General features: G+C 49.0%; 5 protein-coding genes across 5 annotated transcripts; 3 read left to right on the top strand and 2 right to left on the bottom strand.

Moving 5' to 3' along the window:
- Positions 1-317: 317 nt before the first annotated feature.
- A1O5_04330 (uncharacterized protein) lies at positions 318-1,811 on the top strand (the record flags this gene model as incomplete). The annotated part of the gene is made up of 1 exon (XM_007744937.1): positions 318-1,811. One exon carries the CDS (start codon positions 318-320, stop codon positions 1,809-1,811), a length of 1,494 nt encoding a protein of 497 aa, XP_007743127.1.
- A 399-nt stretch (positions 1,812-2,210) lies between these two features.
- On the top strand, positions 2,211-3,026 carry A1O5_04329 (uncharacterized protein; the record flags this gene model as incomplete). Its single annotated transcript, XM_007744936.1, has 2 exons — positions 2,211-2,571; positions 2,638-3,026. 2 exons carry the CDS (start codon positions 2,211-2,213, stop codon positions 3,024-3,026), a joined length of 750 nt encoding a protein of 249 aa, XP_007743126.1.
- Positions 3,027-4,810: 1,784 nt separating this feature from the next.
- A1O5_04328 (uncharacterized protein) lies at positions 4,811-6,947 on the top strand (the record flags this gene model as incomplete). Its single annotated transcript, XM_007744935.1, has 3 exons — positions 4,811-6,007; positions 6,061-6,560; positions 6,626-6,947. 3 exons carry the CDS (start codon positions 4,811-4,813, stop codon positions 6,945-6,947), a joined length of 2,019 nt encoding a protein of 672 aa, XP_007743125.1.
- A 313-nt stretch (positions 6,948-7,260) lies between these two features.
- On the bottom strand, positions 7,261-8,828 carry A1O5_04327 (uncharacterized protein; the record flags this gene model as incomplete). Its single annotated transcript, XM_007744934.1, has 2 exons — positions 7,261-7,678; positions 7,729-8,828. The coding sequence occupies 2 exons, from the start codon at positions 8,826-8,828 to the stop codon at positions 7,261-7,263; spliced, it is 1,518 nt and encodes a 505-aa protein (XP_007743124.1).
- Positions 8,829-10,058: 1,230 nt separating this feature from the next.
- A1O5_04326 (uncharacterized protein) lies at positions 10,059-15,346 on the bottom strand (the record flags this gene model as incomplete). Its single annotated transcript, XM_007744933.1, has 7 exons — positions 10,059-10,571; positions 10,628-11,507; positions 11,559-12,167; positions 12,218-12,543; positions 12,590-14,230; positions 14,277-15,096; positions 15,144-15,346. 7 exons carry the CDS (start codon positions 15,344-15,346, stop codon positions 10,059-10,061), a joined length of 4,992 nt encoding a protein of 1,663 aa, XP_007743123.1.
- Positions 15,347-18,279: the final 2,933 nt, after the last annotated feature.

The following is an 18,279-nucleotide window of genomic DNA, read 5'->3' as shown; positions in this document are numbered from 1 at the left end:
ATTGATTGCGGGACGTTGAGAGTTGTATATCAGATGGAGCTTTGACGAAATTGTGTTTGCAGCGAGGGGAATAAGAATGTATTCTTCAACTCCTGCACATTATGCGCCGGCCTGGTGGGTAGAACTTGGGAGTCTCCGGGCTCGGATCTGGCACTCAATCCGAAGACCATGGCATCCGGACTGGATAAATCCCGCCAGTCATTCCGGTATGTCATCAGTCAACTGGTACTGAATGAATACTAGTTTTGTGTTTTTTTTTATAGACTTCAAGTATTGAGAGTGTGGTGGTGTTGAGCTGAAATCACTGGCAATTCAAGATGAAGATTGTGCCTGCCTCACAGACATTGTCTCTAATCCTGAAGACGTTCCAAGACACTATAGTCCCTACACTCCAGACAGCCGAGACGAAAGATGCAGCAAATTTGATCCAGACTGCATTGAGCGATCTCCTCCGGCGACAGGGTCCTGGCTTTGATCTCCTGCAAAAATGCTTGGACCTGGGACATAGTCTTCGAATAGAGATCCTCGAGTTCTTGATCGCTCATGGCAAGACCCAGCCTTCGGTGCCTAATGGCATCAGCAATGGCCATGCTGCTGCTCCTGGGGACTTTGAGACTTTGGCTTCTGCGCATAGCAAGCTGACGCACGAGATCGAAACATTATGCATCGAACTGTCATCAATACGAGAACCAGAGACTGGCGACCTGTTACGCAAAGCAGCGCATTGGGAAGCAGAATACTACAAACTCATCTCACAGACGACCGTAGTGCCTTTTGAAGAGTCAGTTAATGGCGCGGAGGAGAACAAAGCACAAGGTCTATCGAGTGAATTCCTTCAGACTCTCATGTCCGAGCGCCACGGGCCGCTGGAGATCGAATCCTTCTCTTCATTGCCTGGAGGATATGGTGGAAAGCAAACGTATTTCACCACAGTTGTTTACGCCGATGGACGTCGAGAAGAACTTGTGATACGCAAAACAGGCCCTGTCCCTCCTGTCACGCATTCAAACTTCAATCTGGAAGAGGAGTACAGTTTTCTCCGCTGTTTGGCAGAAACTGACTTTCCTGCGCCACATCCAATTGAATTGTTCATTAAGGACTCCCGCCTCGATGGAAGCTTTTACACCATGAATCGCTTGCCAGGAAAAGTTCCAGGTACCTGGCTGGGAGGCGGTTCGGAGAAAGTCTCAGAGGAAGTGCTCTTTCAGCTTGCTGAGTTGTTGGCAAAGCTTCACCGGACGCCAACCAAGGTATTCGCGGAGCATGTCGAGAGATATGAAACCCCAGACTCGGTCACCGAGACAATATCAGATCGCTACCGTGGTCTTCTGAAAGCATGGAAGAAATACGCTGCCGAGGTGGAACACTTGCCTTCTCCTTTCACCGAATGGCTGTTTCACTGGTTGGAAAGCCATATACCGCATGACGATCGGTCTCCTGTGCCGATCCACGGAGATTTTTTCGTTCATAACACACTCGTTAACGAAGAAGGTCGGATAACGAGCGTGCTGGACTGGGAATGTGCAGACCTGGCAGCACCTGAGCAGGATATTGCATATGTCCAACCTCATGTCATCAAACATATGGACTGGGATAAGTTCGTTGCTCATTACCTGGCCTCGGGGGGGCAGAAGCTGAATCAAGAGAGCTTTGGGTTCTGTTTCGCATTCGCCATCATGAGAATATTCCTCGCTGGAAACCGATCATCGTTGAATCTGCAACGCGGTATCAATCGGGACCTGAGGTTCGTGATGATGGAGCTCGGTTTCGCCGGAGCATTGATGCAAATGGGTTTGAATTGTACGCAATAGCTCTAAGAGTCCTCGTCTGCAATATACATACGTGTCTTAGATCTTCGTATCACCTAATGTTGTTCCGGTACCGGTCTTGCGGAGATCTCGTGAGGTGAAAATTGATTCTCTATTTCAACTCGCATGTAATATCAACGTGATATCATGAGCCTTGAACTCTGTCCACTCCATGTTCTGAACACTTTGACTGATCCCATACGGTCCAGGGACCGGTCCTCGGAAACATGATGATGGCGGTCCAGAGTCACTAGTACGGGGACGCCGGAGGAGATCCCCCCATCTATAAACAAAAAAATATCCCACTACTCGTCCAGAGCCTAATCAGAATATCGCATCTCTGAATCTAGACAACCCTGCTTTGCTATTTTCAAAATCATTGGAAAAGGAGGAAGCATTATCATGTCAGCAATGAAAGGCAAAGTCTTTGTGGTGTCTGGAGGCGCCAGTGGCATGGGTCTGGCAGCAGTCAAACTCCTCGCATCTCGAGGAGCAAAAGTGAGCGTGGCGGATTGGAACACCGATTTATTAGCAAAGCTACAAAGCGAACTGGGTGTCAGTTCCTCACATTTGCTGACCACCCAGCTGGATGTGAGGAAGCGGGCTGATGTGGACGACTGGATCAAGGCGACCGTGGCGCATTTTGGCAGACTCGATGGAGGAGTGAACTGCGCAGGAGTCTTTGGGCGACATAATGTCTTTGGACCTCTTACAGAAACGGATGACGAGCAGTGGGACGCGGCAGTGGGAGTGAACCTGACAGGTAAGCACGCAGAATCATGTTGCGAATGTGCAGCTTCGAGTTCTTGAAGGTGGCTGACCTGTACAGGGGCCATGTACTGCATTCGAGCTGAACTCCGAAATCTGACCAAAGGAGGAAGCATTGTTTCCATTGCTTCAGTATCCGGGCTCGAAGGACTCCCAAATGCTGCTGCATATACGGCATCCAAGCACGGATTGATTGGCCTGACACGAGCTGTTGCGAAAGAAGTTGCCACCCAAGGTATCAGGATAAACGCAGTCGCGCCAGGGTCTATTCAAACGCCAATGTTAGTGAGGGCGGAAGAGGACAACCACACAAGCCTGCCACCCTATTGTCCAATGGGGCGACATGGCACTCCAGAAGAAGTCGCTAACTTGGTGGTCTGGCTGTTGGGAGAGGAAGCCAGCTTTGTGACAGGCAGCGTCTACACCGTCGACGGAGGATGGCATTGTTGATGATGCGTCGATTGTCGGCCTGTGTAGTGTAGCCTGTGATTTCTGAAGAGTTAGCTTCAAGCAGTCTTGCGGCACTTTGGCTCATTCAATGGTGCTTGTTCCCCAACTCGGTTGACGGTGAAATCGCATGATGCTGTTGTTTGCTTCGAACACGCACGGGGCGATGATTGCAGTCGAAATCAAGGTTTGACACCGGAGACTGGAGATTCATGACCTACAAGGGGACTGTGCGATTAGTCCTCCGTAGATTGCAGCGGTTCTGTGGAGAATCGCACACTACTATCCTCCACCTTTCAAATCTGGGACTCCAGTATGGGGGCGTTGTCGCCTCATCAAGCGGAATCCATAGCTTAGGAATCAGCCACCGATTGACAAAAGTCATTCCGGAACTCTTTATTTGCCCGCGTTGCTGCGGATTGAATTGGAAGCGAACATGTCTCTTCTTGACTTAGTGTCCCCCAAAGGCAACAAACTTCGGATAACGAGCCAGAGTTCATGCTGCATGAATTTCCGTTCCGCATGCGAGCATCGGTAGTGTGTCAATACTGTACTCGTGTCACCACGTTAGAAAACTTTCTCCGAGTCTATTCTACTGTTCTAACAAGAAGACCACCGGCGGCACGATGGAGCGGTTCCTGGCCGCAGGTACCTCGTACCCAGTCTTGCCCAGCGCAGTAGCAAAGCCCGCCGTCAACGCTAAAACGAGGCTTGCGGAGTTCGGGTGTTGTTGTTCCAGGAACCTTATTTTGGCGCCAGAATCCAGAAAATCCATTCAGTTCCGGATTCCGGAGTCAATTGATTGAAAGATTCTCAGGGGTGCAAGCCTCGCTTGGTCTGCCAGGCCTCCTTACTGGTGTTTCCGCGCGGGGGAGGTCCCAGAGGCCCAGTTAGACCGCCTTTTGCCTCTCTATCCGCCATAAACAGGGCCCACTTGACGCCTAACGCACGTTTTGTCCGGGGGCTTCTGCCATTGTCCCCATCCCTCCATCTTCCATGCTGACTTGGCCCAGTAGCCCCTGTGCCAGGCCCACGCAGCCATCATCCCTCTGCTGGGGATGGTGCCTAGGATTTCGCAGTGGTTCTTAATTTCGCCTTCTCTTGCTGGCCTCTCTGTCCGTGGATCTGAAATGCAGGCAAGGATTCTAGCTACGCTTATCAACATCGCAATGGATCCAGATCAAAGCTCCTTGGCGAGCAATTCGGGGATCTAATTGATCTCAAACTAATCCAGATGAACGTGTAAGCATCAAGATAGTTAACTGTAGTTGTTGTTTGAACCCCACCGCCGGGCCTAGTCGCCGCTGAGTCCAGTCCCCAGTGCCACCCCCGCTTCTCCAGCACCCAACATCTACCTGGAGTTTCCTGGGGAGGAGCTTCCAAACTTCCACTTCTTCTCTCTTTATGCCCTGGGAAAATTCTGTTCGCAACCTCCTAGAGAGAGTGGAATGGCTCAAGCGACCATGGTTGGACCCAGACAAGGCCGGAAATGTGGACTCGCATGCGACTCTTGCCGTGTCAAAAAGGCCAGATGTATGTAGACGACCCTTGCATGCAGAATCCTTGTCACTGAACATGTGCCCTTTGCAGGCAGTGGAGAGCGACCATGTAGCAGTTGTCTGGTAAGGCGGTTTCGCACCCCTTAGACAGCCAAGGCTGACTTGAAAAAGCATCGCGGAGAAGAATGTTGGTATCGCGAAACTCAGACCCGAGCAGCAAAACGCAAAGTTCGAGAGAAGATACTAGATGATCGCTTCTCGCGCCTCGAGGCTATGCTGCAAGCTTCAATGGCGGCGCCAAGTCAATTTGCTGAGCCTCCTATCGTGCCTGAAGCCAGTGATCACAGGCCGTCGGAGAGACCCGTCTCAAAGACAGTGGAGGCCGTGGGCGACACTCCCTCAGTGGTGGGAGAAACCCAAGTCCCCATGGACTGCGACTCTGGCATGCGCATTCAGGAACGGACCGTCTCGCCATTCTCAAGAACCCAGAGCATCGGTCTAGTCTCTCAAGTCGTTCCATTCACCCGCCACGAGACTCAGCAAGCCCGTAACTCGCCCTCAGGCTACAATTGCTCCATCATCCCAATAACGATTCAACCAACGTCGGTAACGACCACGAACATGCCAAATGACAAGCTCAGCGATAACGGTGCGCTTTTGTCAAACAACGTCTCATACGGCATGACGGCGCAACAGCCTCAACCTCTCGCTTCTCCGCCCACTACCGCAACTGCTGACGACAACGATGCCTCGTGCGCCAAAGCCAGTCCTGAAATGTGGTTGCCAACTTGTTATCCGTCAATATGCTCAGAACCCGTTATCGACTGGGTCTCTCACGAAATTGGCGTGACGGACTTCATAGCCACCGCTCGACGGCTCATGACAGATGTCTTGAGTAACGAGACTCTGAAAAAGCGAGTGCCACCGCACAGGACACCTGAGCCCGAGCCTGCCTTGGCTTGGACCTGGGTCGCCGCTTTCTTCGACAAAGGACTAGACAGTGTTTTCGGTCTAGTCCATCGCCCTAGCTTTGAAGCACGCCTACGGGCGCATTTCGAATCGGGTGATTACTCGGAGGGCGACTTGGCATGGTACGCATTGCGAAACACCGTGTATGCTACAGGCTGCCGAATCGTAGTCTCTGGAAGCAATTCTCACAATGCTTTCAACGAAGCCCGGACCCAATCTTGGCCTTACTTTGAGAACGCGCTGTCCGCGCACACCGACTTGTTGTTTTCTCGAAGTGACATGACAACCATACAAGCCTTTCTAGCCATGGCATTCTATGCCGAGGGTCTAGGAAGCCCAGCCATCGAGTTCCTCCTGGCTTCAAATGCCATGCGCCTAGCTCAAGCAAAAGGAATGCATCACCAGGTCATGAAAAGCTGGAAGATGCATGAGGAGGATGTGCAGATCCTTTACTGGCTCTGGTGGTGCATCTACTGCTACGACAAATATCTTGCATACCGATCAGGACGTCCCTCGGTACCGCGCCCCTTCACCACTCTGTCGACGTGAAAAAACTAACATGAGCACAGGCTATCGACGATGACGATATAAGCACGCCTATACCGACTTCCGTCCCCGAAGGCAGCACAATCAACCCCCATTTCTTCCAGCACGTTATCCGCCATGCTCAGATCTCCTCGGAGATCTCGAAACGTCTCTACACCGTCAAGGCCAAGAGACAGACGCCGCACGAAACCCTGTTGGTTGTAAAAGACCTGGAAGCCCGACTCCACAAATGGCGAGAGTCGCTGCCATCGTGTTTTCAATCAAGCCCTCCTTTCAAAAACCTCGACCTCCCACCAAACACGCATTTGTTCCATGTGATATATCTCCATTTCTCCTACTACGGATCCTTGATCACAATACACACTGCCTTCTGCTATCCATGGAGCCGGCCCAGCACTGGAGACAACCGCGGCCCCAATCTCCAGGCCCAGAGGCAACAAAGTCTCGAAGTTGTGGCTGATGCATCGCGAAAGATCATCGTCGCCACTCAGAGGCTGGAAGTGAGCGCCGCGTCACCTGTATGGTAAGTCATCCATCCTCCTGTGCGGGCCATCTCTCAAGCGAGTCACCAGCTCACTGAAACTGCAGGCTCACGTTCTACTACCCACTAACGGGGCTCATCAACCTCTTCATCTACATTCTCCAAAACCCCACACAGCCAACTGTCAACGAGGACCTTCCTCTCATGGAAGTGATCGTGGGCCACTTCGGATATCTCGAGTATGCGTCAAACTCGGAACTTTTGTTCCCTTTTCCTCGAGAGATCGTGAGTTACGCCAGAATGGTCGTCAAGCACGCTAGAGAAGGACTCCCGATATCTGGCGCTTTTCGTAAACAATTGTCTTCCATCACTGCCATGGATCCAAGTGAGCAGTCCGCTGATCATGGACCGCAAGATGTTAGTATATGACCTGTCCGCCTTCTTCCTCCGCTCAAGCTGATTCTAGCCTCGTAGTTCACGACAATGGAAATGGATGACTTCGGGCTAGGAGATTGGCTTGAGTTTCTGCCCACGTTAGGCGGTGTATCCTCAATGCCTCCAATGGGATGATTGCGAAATGCCATATCATATCAGATGCTTACTTACAGCGGAAGCGTGTATGATTGAATGAAATCGAGTTTCACTGTATGTATGTGCTTTATCCCATCTAGCTTTGCAGATCATGTTGACACGACATTTATTCACCTAAATAACTCTCCCTACCACTGCAAACTGAATGCAATCACAAGGTCATCTTCTTTCTGGACCATGTCAGACCTGCTGCTTCGGCTTCTTTCCAGGACCGCTCCACGATATCTGCATGCTTCTGGCTTCTTGGTTCAATGTTGCACGGGAACTTGACAGGCACACATAAAAAGCCCTTCTCCGTCTCTGTCGATGGCTCGATCACTTTGCCCTGTGCATCGACTGCCTTCTTCAAGTTGAACGCCCACAGTGTACGAGCCATGTTGATGAAGAGCGAATTCTGAGCTACATGCAGACCGGTGCAGATCCGACGGCCAGCACCGTAAGCATAGTGGTCTCGATCGTTGGGGTCTGAGGCGTTCACACATTCGGCTGTAGATAGAGGGTCATTGATGTAGCGAAGAGGCTCAAAAGCCTCGGGGTCCTGCCAGTGTTGACGGTCAAATTGGATAGCCCTTTGGCGTCAGTTCCATGCGACAAAAGTCAAAGCAATGGACAAACTCACCACCAGTTCAGAACCACGAATGAGCCTTTCGGAATGTAGTAACCCTTGTAGTAGTCGTCTTCTGAGGTCGAATGCACAGCGCCGACTTTTGTGATCGGCCTCCAGCGCAACGTCTCTTTGACCATGGCTCGAATATAGGGCAGATTGGCTTCGTCCTCAAAGGTTGGCACTCTGTCGCTTCCAATGACTCGGTCAAGCTCTTCCTGGGCGGCCTTCACCACATGGGGATTGAGCAAACAAGCCAGAATCCAACTGTTGATGACGGATGAAGTAGACTCGCTCCCGGCTTCGACCATGCTGCCTGCCGCGTACGCAGAGTCGAGTTCGTCGACACCGTTCTTCTCGGGATTGCTGAGGTAGAAGTCCTTGACGAAGCATTCAGGGGCAGTACCGTTCTTTACTTGCTGGACTAGGCCTCGGTACAGATCAAGGTACACCTTGCTGTCATATTCGAACCACTTCCTCCCAGTCTTCCACCAATTCTGAAGAAGAAACTGCGGTAGCACTCTCAACGAGGGCAGTGAATCAACGATCCACACTCCGGGAGAGGACATCTGCACAAAGTGGTCCAGCACGGTGAAAATCTTCTTGATGACAGGATCGTCCCAGTCTGCAACTCGATGGCCATAAGTGATTGTCATGATCAGGCTGTTGGAGTAACGTCTGTTGATGTTGTAGAACTCCCAGTCGTCTTTTCTATGGAGGTACTCATACATGACCTGTTTGGATTCAAAGTCCTGAATGGGAGTGTAAGATTCACTCGTCCTCAGGTTCAATGCGGCATGACTGATTTTGCGGATATTTCTCCATTTCTCGCCGTATGGCATGAAGATCTGACGTCGTTTATCTGAGACACAGTCGAAAGCCATGGGTTGCACGGGTTTCGAAGAGTATTTGGACCCTCTGCGGTCCATCAGCTCTTTGACCACCGTGGGAGAGTTTAGCCAGATGTAGTTCGCAGTGCCGATTTTGGTGTGGACGATCTCTCCGTACTCCTTGGCCCATGCCTGCACATTACCGGGGACTTTGTCCGGATCTGTCATGTCGAGAAGATTGCCGATTAAAGGATACCCTTTGGGACCGGGGGGCAGGGCACTCATCTTCAGGTCGGATGCGAAAAATCGATATGCTCCATAGATAGCCTGTACGATGTTAAGGAAATACTCGAGAGTACCAAGGCGATTCAACTTACAACGAGCCCAACGATTGATAGAATAAGCAATGTTGTGGAGGACAAAGCCCCTTCCAGGGCGGATGGAAGGTTTGGCATCACTGCTAGATCCTATGGCAAGGAACGATAGATCGAAACGTCAAGAATGTCAGTAGGGACAATGATAAACAAGTGTTGTACTTTGGGAGTAAATACCCCAGTGTTTAGCAGAGGCCCCACTAAAAAACAAAACGATCCCTGCAACACGACTGCGGCTTACTGAAGCCGTCAAGCCGTGACTACGGCGTTCCCGCGGAGGATATCAGCTTCCGGGAGCATTGGGAAGCCCCCAGGTCAGCCCCCAGGTCAGCCCCCTAAGATACTTGTTCGTTCCATACCTGCCTGTCTTTGGGCTGCCTCGCTTCCCGATCCACCCCTCATACTATCTGACTCAGGGAGCGCCTCCGGGCTCGCCAAGCCGATCTCAGGATTGCACAGCCACAGCTCTGAATGGCTTAGTCATGACTCAGGTTAAATGGCGAGATGCTCAGGTCTGGAAACGGAAATGGCTTTGGAGAGGTCAAGATTCGCCGCTGAGTATATTGGTAGTATTCAGCGGCGACAATGCACCTGGTCTTGGAACCCGTTTGGGACCGTGGCCTGCTGCTTTACACAGACATCATGTGACCGGCTCAGCTTCGGCTCACCCTCCTCATCCTTCTCATCAGCCGTACTCAGTCCCGTTCCTGGGGCCCGCTGTCATTGGATGCTCACGCCATGCTGCTTAGGTATCTTCCTTTCGAGGATGTGGAAAGTTTACACGACTATTCGCGAGGGTACAGTTTTGGGAACTAAAGGTTCGAAACTAGGACTCCTTGTAAAGACGGTGGATGTAATCTCTCGTAGCTAAGCCCTCCGTGTAAGATGGAGCGTGTCTCACGTGGCAAGGACCTACTCGCTAGCTCCCTGGGAAACTTGGGAGCTAGCTCCTGGGAGTCGAAACCCCTGGAGCGGAGCGGCCTTGGCAGGAGCTAGCTCTTGAGAACACTGGCTCAAATGCGGACGCATGGCTCTGAGCGAACTGGAAGCGGAACAGGTCGCTTCGTAAAGCATATGGTACATCTAACTATGATACACAAGCATCTTCAGCCCTCAATTCCACCGAATCACGACACAAGCGTCACATAGGAACGACCTTCCACGGATCCGCCACGAATTCCAGGGCTGTCTCTCTGAGATGCCAAGGGTTAACATACACCTGCAACCCAATCCTGCTGGAGAACAGGTTGAACACTCTCATGATCAGGTACAGATCTCGCGGGGCCGTCGTCGAGTCATTTGGACAGGCTTTGTCTCGCATGAGCCTGTACTGATTGCTGCTCATGAAGAACGGAGTGTTGCAGGGCCCGGACGTGGTCTTGACTTCGATGTGATAATTCACCACCGGTGTTGACATTAACGTCGCGCCGGACTCAAGCCCAAGCCAGGCGGGATAGGGGAATGTCGTGTTTTCTCGAAGCAACTCCATCAGCCGCGGACAGTTGCCTTCGTACATGATATCCGAGATTTCACGGCCGTGCCACGACGGTTCATCTGCGTATTCGGGGAGGATGTTCACGTAGTGACGAATTGAGCTCTGCCACTTATCGATGCTGAAATTTGTGACTCCGCAGGCTTTGAGGAGCTCAAATACCTAATTCAGTCCAAGTCAGCTACCGTTCATGTGTGAGGATACTTCCCAAGACTTACATATAGTTCTCCCGCCGCGCCCACCCGGGCATTTTCTTCAAATCTGCCGTTCCCCGTATCGCCAAACGCTCGGTAGAACGCTGCGTAGTCAGCTGGTGGGTGGGCAAGTTCATCTAGAGCTTCGTCGATTTCGTCCATCGATAGCGATCCTCCTCTCCTTTGAGGAGATCGCCCGCCTCGCCTTGCTTGGCGGATCACTTCTCGCAAGAGTCTTTTGTACTGTTGATCCCGTGCCACCTCCTCCCAGATTGTGTGGTGAGAACCAGTCGACTGAACGTGGACTGGAGAAGGAATGCTGCTCTCAACTCGGGAATATGGTGCTGTGCTCCTTTGATCGACCCGGGTCACGACCACGTCGTCGTTGTCGTCGTCGTCGTCGTCGTGGTGGTCAGAGGATGCGTCCGTTGGCGATGCAGGCGTCGGCATACTGCTGCTGTTAGGTTCTGTATCACCCAGATCTGGAAATGACACTGTCTGTAGCGATGGCGCAGGTTTTTCGAACCAGGGATACTCCGGCAGGTCCTCATCCTTCATGATGGTATCCAAATCTTTTTTGTTATCATTCAAGATACGATAGACGACCTTGACTGCCCGTTCATTATCGATGGAAAGTACCTTTGCAAGTTCTCGAGGAAGCTCTGTGTGGAAGCAAGAATAAAGGCTATCGTAGTCGCTTGGGACATAGATCGTCAACTTCCCATCAGGGAAGCAGATATCGACCACCGCTCGATCACTCTGAACAGTGACTGATTCATATTCCTCCGGTAGCACGAGCTCTGTCCACATCTCTTCGCAGACGAATACTTCTGCAGCCAACAGTAACTCATGCATCGTCGTTTTCCGGTTGTAATATTCCGAGCTATTGTAGTAGTTGGCACAGCTGATGAACAGTCAGGAAACCTTTTCTTTACGATAAGGCATTGAAACTCACCATGACAAGGCGTATGCCCGGTCTCTGATATAGTGTTCAAGAGCTTGATGGGCAGTTGACTTGTCCACAGTTGTTTTTGACTCCACTAGGCCCGAGAGAAAGCGATCATCCAGATCCAGCAATGTGAACAACGGATACAACGAAGTCATCTCTTCGTGACCAAAGTCAAGGATCTTTGCTTTGTTTTCGAAGAGCTGGCCATATCTCTGATGGTCATTGATGGTGAATGCTTGATCCACGGAAAATAGTTTCAACCCATTGGGGCCACGGACAGGTAGAAAGGCCGTTTTCTCCAAAGTTCTCAGCTGCTCCTCGTTGACCTCTACCTCAGGATCTGAGGCTAACAATTCGCCAATAGTAAGTATGATACGCTTGACCTCGTCAACGTCGGGGGAAGTCTTCTTCGCCGTTCTTCCAAGCTCCTGTAAAAGAACGTTGATATTCATGGTCCTGACTTTCATCTTGTCGACGAAGAATTTTTGAAGCCGAGGGTATACATGGTCCAGTGGCAGACGCCCGGAGATGGCGACAGTACAGTTCCACAAGCACTCTGAAGGCTTCAGCCACTTTTGACCAACATAAATCAGACCGTTACCATTGAACTCTTGCCTAGGACTGCTGTCAGAGGAATCGGTTTCTTTTTTGAGGGACGACCGTACCGAATGGCCTCGATCACGGGCTCAGAGCTTGCCATTGCATCTAGAGCTGCATAGACTTTTGGCGCCTTGCTCTCGGTTAGACGTGATCCCGCTGTTGCTTTCGTTGATAACATCTTGAGTTCGTCGATCAAGTCGTTATAGCTAACATCCCGCATATTCAAAATGGTTTTGAAGAAGCTGGAAGCAGATTGATTAGCTCCGTACAACGGACTCAATACCTGCTTCGCCCGGAGAAAGCTTGGACCTTCCCAAATACAATCAGTTGATCTGTACCAGGCTTCCTCGGTTTTCTTCGAGCGGATCAACGGTCGCTTCGCAAATTCTTGCTGCTCCGAGTCAGTAGATGTCTCTGCATGAATGGAATTGACATACCTGTACAGCTTTGGCGTCTCCGACTGCCGTTGTTTGAGCAATACCGCTGTAGATCTTCTCACACGTCGGTAGCAAGTGGCCCTCTCCAAGATCAGCTAATAGGTACATAGCTCTCAAGTAAAAGTTAGCATTGACTTCACAGATCACTCCAAACTCTTTCAAAAACAACCAAGCCTCGGATTGTTGGGTATCATAATCTCGAGGTAGTTTCAGGAATGGTAGGAGATTGGTTAGGTTGGAGTCTCGGCCCCTATCCATCAATTCATGCGTTGGTAGAATAGTGTCGCAAAGCCTTTGTGCGGAGTCATTCAGACATGGTACCCGAACATTCTTCAGGTCGTTCTTGATTCTGGATGCATCAACACGGTAATCAGACCAATGTGCTTTGAGATTTGCGACAAAGCTGTCGGGATTATCTCGAGCAATCAGCTCCATCAGAGAATGGAGCTTCCATCCAGCGGACACTTCGTGTACCAGATCAGGGAAGCATTTCACCCCCCATCTCTGAAGATAGGATCTCCAGTCTAAACCATGGCGGATATGATTGGAAACTTGGGATTTCAGGTATTGTTTGTCAAGAATCCCGTAACGACATTTATTCAAATCCTCCTTCGGAGTTGCAGCAAGTAGTTTCTCTGCGTGATAGTTATCTTCCGAAGGAAAGAATAAGAAAGGTCCTCGAAGTGGTTTGTTTTCATCGCTCACAAGTATCAGACGAATCTGACTCTGCGTTGACAGGGACGGTTGCTTTCCGAACCAAAAGAGGATTTCGAGATCCATTTTGAACGTGAACACCGTTCCGGTTCTCTTCCCTGACTGGTGCATCTCAAGGATCCTCGCTGTTACAGCATCAGGGTGGCATGAGGTAATTCCGAGACTCGTGTAGAAGCTCGCACGCTCTCCATCTGCAGCCGCCGTCTCGTGAAGTTTCTTAAACCCAAGACGATCAGGTACCTTTATCGACACCGAGTCTTCGTCGACAAGATATGGTAGATATACAGCATCCACATGCAAGGACAAGGGTGAAACCCAGCGATTGTCGTCCAATGGGATGATTCTTAACTGCTCGACATCCTTCTTGATGGTTTTTTTCCTAAGGAGCCGTTGTATGAGAGCAGCGAAGGCCGTGTGCCACGAGTCATCCAGTGGTATGTGATGTATTGGGGTTTCCGCGCTTTGTGAAAGACCAAGTTGTATTCTCTCCAAAATTTGTGTAGCCGAGATTTGCCCCACCCCAAGGTCTTTCAGGATTCTTATATCGCTTGATTCATAATCGTCCGATAAGTAGATATCTTCGTCCGTGTCCGCCACGATTGGCTCGTTGTCGTGGATGAACCAGTCTGGAAGAGTTTTCATGTGCTCAATGCTGTGAAGTTCATCCCGTCGTGACCGTAAAATGGGTGTGTCACTGCACAAGAGCTCGATCCGAATATCATCCCATAAACATTCCCAGAAGCCTTCCATGAGTCTTTGGGGGAGATAGCGCATCCATTTAAACTCCAGAGGGTCGCCAGGGGTAACAACTTTGTCCACCAAACCGACAAACGCCGAAGAGACTCCTTCTTGCAATGCATTATTCCAATCCGTATCAGGAACACTCTCACGATTAGCCGTGAGGATAAAATTTGCGTTTATAAGAAACTGGATTAGTTAGCCTCATACTGCGAAAGGTATCAAAGACACATACAGGGAGCTGTATAATGCGCTGTACTGGAAGATAAGCGAATACATGCTGCCCGTTGGCGGGAATGACGGGCAGGCCATCTGAATCCACCTCAAATGCGACGGTCACATCGCTCTCAGAGCTTATACGATGTGTGTCAGAGGGGAGGTCGCTGACTGTGTTTTGAAACAGCCTGAGCCATGTTGTCGCTGACGTATGGGCGCCAAAATTCCCGGTCACGGTGGTGTTAATGCGTATTTCATCAGATCTCAAATCTCCATCTTTCTCGAAAGTTATTCGATCTGATCGTCCAGCAACGCCATCCACGACGACGACTAACTTCTTCAGCTTGCGTAGCGCAAACATGATTGTTCTGGGTAGTTTTTCAAACTCAGACACGAGGCGTGTGGCGAAGATGTCGCGCTGGTCATAGTACCGAAGTGTTAACCTCGTCCCGACATTCGAAGGTAGAAGAGACGTAACATCCGTCCACACTGGAGTGATCATTCCCACGCCCTCTTCGCCTTGACTGTGCTCAAACCTGAAAGACCAGAGCCCAGATTGGATGTGGACGTAGTCAGCAATGCCAAATACCGATTTGAAACCCAGGCCTTTCTCCCCAGTAGTATCGGCATTGCTGGCTTTGGAGCTTTTACCAGTATCGCAAATAGATTCGACATTCTCGAGTGTGAATCCCAGCTCGTTGGACTCGATGATGAGCTCGGAGGGCTTGATTCGAAACGTAATAGAGGGCTCGATATCATTTGCGTAACAAGAGTCGTCTCCATTTTGGAGCAATTCGTAAATAAGCCTGAATCTGGACGAGTAGAGCTGCTCGGCGACGCTGCTGTTATTAGCAACCAGTCTTTTGAACAGAAGGAAGAAACCGACGTTCTAGTATATCGGGCGTGTAAGGCTCTGTGCTCGGCAGCTCTTCGACGGTAGTCTTCTTGAAAGCTCGAATCTGTCTTGCGAATTTGGCTTTCGTCGTAGTCGTCGATGATACCCTGATCTCTGCGGATTCTATTGATCTCATCTCTTGCTGCAGCGACATTGAGGGGGCGTCCGTTTCCGTTGAAGCCGGGCTTTGGCATGTTTCTTGTGGCAGAGCAGTGAAGACGCAGTGTCGGATGATTACAGAAAGATTCGAAGACACGATTGATGTACTTAACACGTCACGCTGAAGAGTCCATGTCAGGTACACACCAAACACTCACCCCCGTCATCTGCAGGAGTTCGCCGGTCTACACGCCATTGTTTGAGACAAGCGCTGTACTTGCACTCGACCTAATGTGGCGTCTCGCTGACACAAACGTGAAGCGCTTTGGCCCCAATTGAACCCTGCTGGGCAAGTCTTACGTTGCATTAATGTACGTCGAAAAGAAGAGCGTTGTTGGGGCCGCAGAGATTCTAACTTCACGTGTTATACACATGTCCTTTTGCAAGCTAGCACTGCAGTAGAATTCCTCAGAATATGCAGAGTAAACGTTCTGCGCCTCAGGGGTTTGAAACAGTGGGTGTTACAATGCCGTAGCCCCTGATGATAACCCACAAACGTTAACGTTAACAGGGGCCGTCCTGGCCCGCGAGGACTCGTCACAGTATTCAATTGGCGCCTGAGCATACTGAGGATGCGATCATCACGTATGAGGATGAAATTTCGCAGTGAGTTTCTAATGATAAGAGAGTTGGGGTTTAGGATTGTATCAAGGTATTGCACAAGAGAGGGGTGTTCAAGGAGCATGGAATCAGCTGGAGAAGTTTTGAGGACAGGTTTAAGTTCGGCTGCTGCTGGTAGGTGCAGAGTTCCTGCCTTCCTATCTACGGGGGGCTGACGGAGGGCAAAGTCTAGCCCCCTCTGTGTCAGTCTTCGGCAAGAACCACCGAGCTACTTAGGCGGAAGCAACGGCGAACTGCCCCCAGAAGCGCCGAACCTTTATGTACAGTACACGTGCCCGGAAAAGCGAGCAGAACTTCCGCACCTGAACATGTAATCGACATCCCGGCGTGGTGAAACGCCCTACGTGATGAGATGAGCGGGCGGTACTTTGACTTCGTTCTCGTCGTGACCGCCACGCACGCAGGCGGTCAATGATCCATATAAATAACTGTGTTTAGAAGCCTCGGCGCTACTACCTTTACCATCTCTGTATAAAAATAACGCGACATTAACTCTACTAACGCTCGGTTCCTTTAGCTAGGTGAAAAAGCATAGAAATTATCTACTATCTTGTTAGAGCTGCCGCTGTTTACCCAACAAGGTTAGACTCTCAGTAACAGATCCTTATATTAGTATGAACTAAGAGTGAGCAACGTAAGGTATGAGCAGTTAATATTACTAAGAACAGTATAGTCCAGTAAATAACATAAATTAGCTACGAAGAGAGTGTAACTATTGAACTGGGGCGAGGCTACTAGCCATGGGCATCAACTCGTACGGCGGTGGGCATAGCCTCTTCACAGCACGCACACTCAACCAAAGGAAGTTTTCTCTGTTCGTAACTTGATTGATTCCTTGATTGTCCATTCTTATGAATGATAGTCCCCGAGGACTATATAAGAAGAACCCTAGTCTAGTGTCGACGCCCCAGCCAATCATAAAGCTATCCACCACTTCAAACTTCTCCCATTACAGTATGTTGGTATACTCCAGTCCAATATATTAACAAACTAACTCTTTCCTATTCTAGACACCACGTAACCCCTTCAGCCTTACTGCCTAAGGCTGCCTTATTTCGGTTGAGCTTCCTTCCTTATGCATCTCACGTCTTACCCGCGGATCTTTAAGACTGTGTCTAACACTGCGCCCCGCCCCTGCGGTCGTATAAGGCTTATTATAATAATCGTTTTTTAAAGGTCTATACGAGACCTATAGTCACGTAACTAAATTTAATATTTGACTATCTATTTAAGTTATAACGTCAAAGAGTCACGTAACTAGTGTAATGGGAGAAGTTTGAAGTGAGGGATAGCTTTATGATTGGCTGGGGCGTCGACGCTAGACTAAGGTTCTTCTTATATAGTCCTCGGGGACTATCATTCATAGAATAATTAATCAAGTTATGAACGGAAGAACTTCCTTTAGTTAAGTGTACGTGCTGTGAAGAGACTATCCCACCGCCGTACGAGTTAACGCCCATGGCTAATAGCCTCGCCCTAGTTTAGTGGTGCCACCAACAAGATCTTCGACGAATACTTACGGATAGGTGTCTCTCTACGAGCGGTGAGAGAAGATTACGATGAACGACTAAAATAAACTACTTACTGAACTAATAGAACTAAAGAATTATCTATCTATTTATTTATCTATTTATCTAATTAAATCTAAAGAAACTAACTATATATATAGAACCGCTACGTAGAGTATACTATTTAGATTACTAGCTAAGTAAGTCTATCCCGCTATACGGGGCGATTTACGCTAGCTATTTATAAAGACCGCTGCTCGAAGTATCTTTTAGAATTACTAGCTATATATATTTACTACTACTATATAAGGTAAAAACTAACGACTTAACGACTATTTAAATTATCTAGAAGAACTAAGAGAGAAGTATCTTCTAGGAACGTAGAAATATATTTAACTCTAAAAACTTCGAACTTAAGAAGCTTAGAAGAAGTTAAAGAACGCGAATCTACTTAAGAAATAATGAAAATAAGCGATTAAACTAAACTCACTAAAATAGACGAAGTTAAAGCGCTACTAATTAAAAAGTAAATTTAGAATTTTAATAGAAATTATTAATGAAGACGAGAAAAAAGCTTAATAAGAAAGTTAATAAAGAAATAAAAAGAGAAAAAAGAGAAATAACTAAAAATATTAATAAAAATAATAAAAATAATAAAAAATTTAAATTTTTTAGTTTCGCTATTAAGATTTATATTATTTCGATTATAAAAAAAGAAGTAAAAACGATTTAATATTAAAAAAATATCGTCTACGAAAGAATCGAATAATAAAGAAAAGCTAAAGTCTTCTACGATATTAAGTATTAACTTATAAGATCTATCGACGCTGAATTCGACG

The sequence above is a fragment of the Cladophialophora psammophila genome (genome assembly GCF_000585535.1).
Source record: "Cladophialophora psammophila CBS 110553 chromosome Unknown aczJe-supercont1.6, whole genome shotgun sequence".
Lineage (NCBI taxonomy): Eukaryota > Fungi > Ascomycota > Eurotiomycetes > Chaetothyriales > Herpotrichiellaceae > Cladophialophora > Cladophialophora psammophila.
Note: the sequence above shows the minus strand (reverse complement) of the source record. Positions and strands in the feature narration are given on the sequence as shown.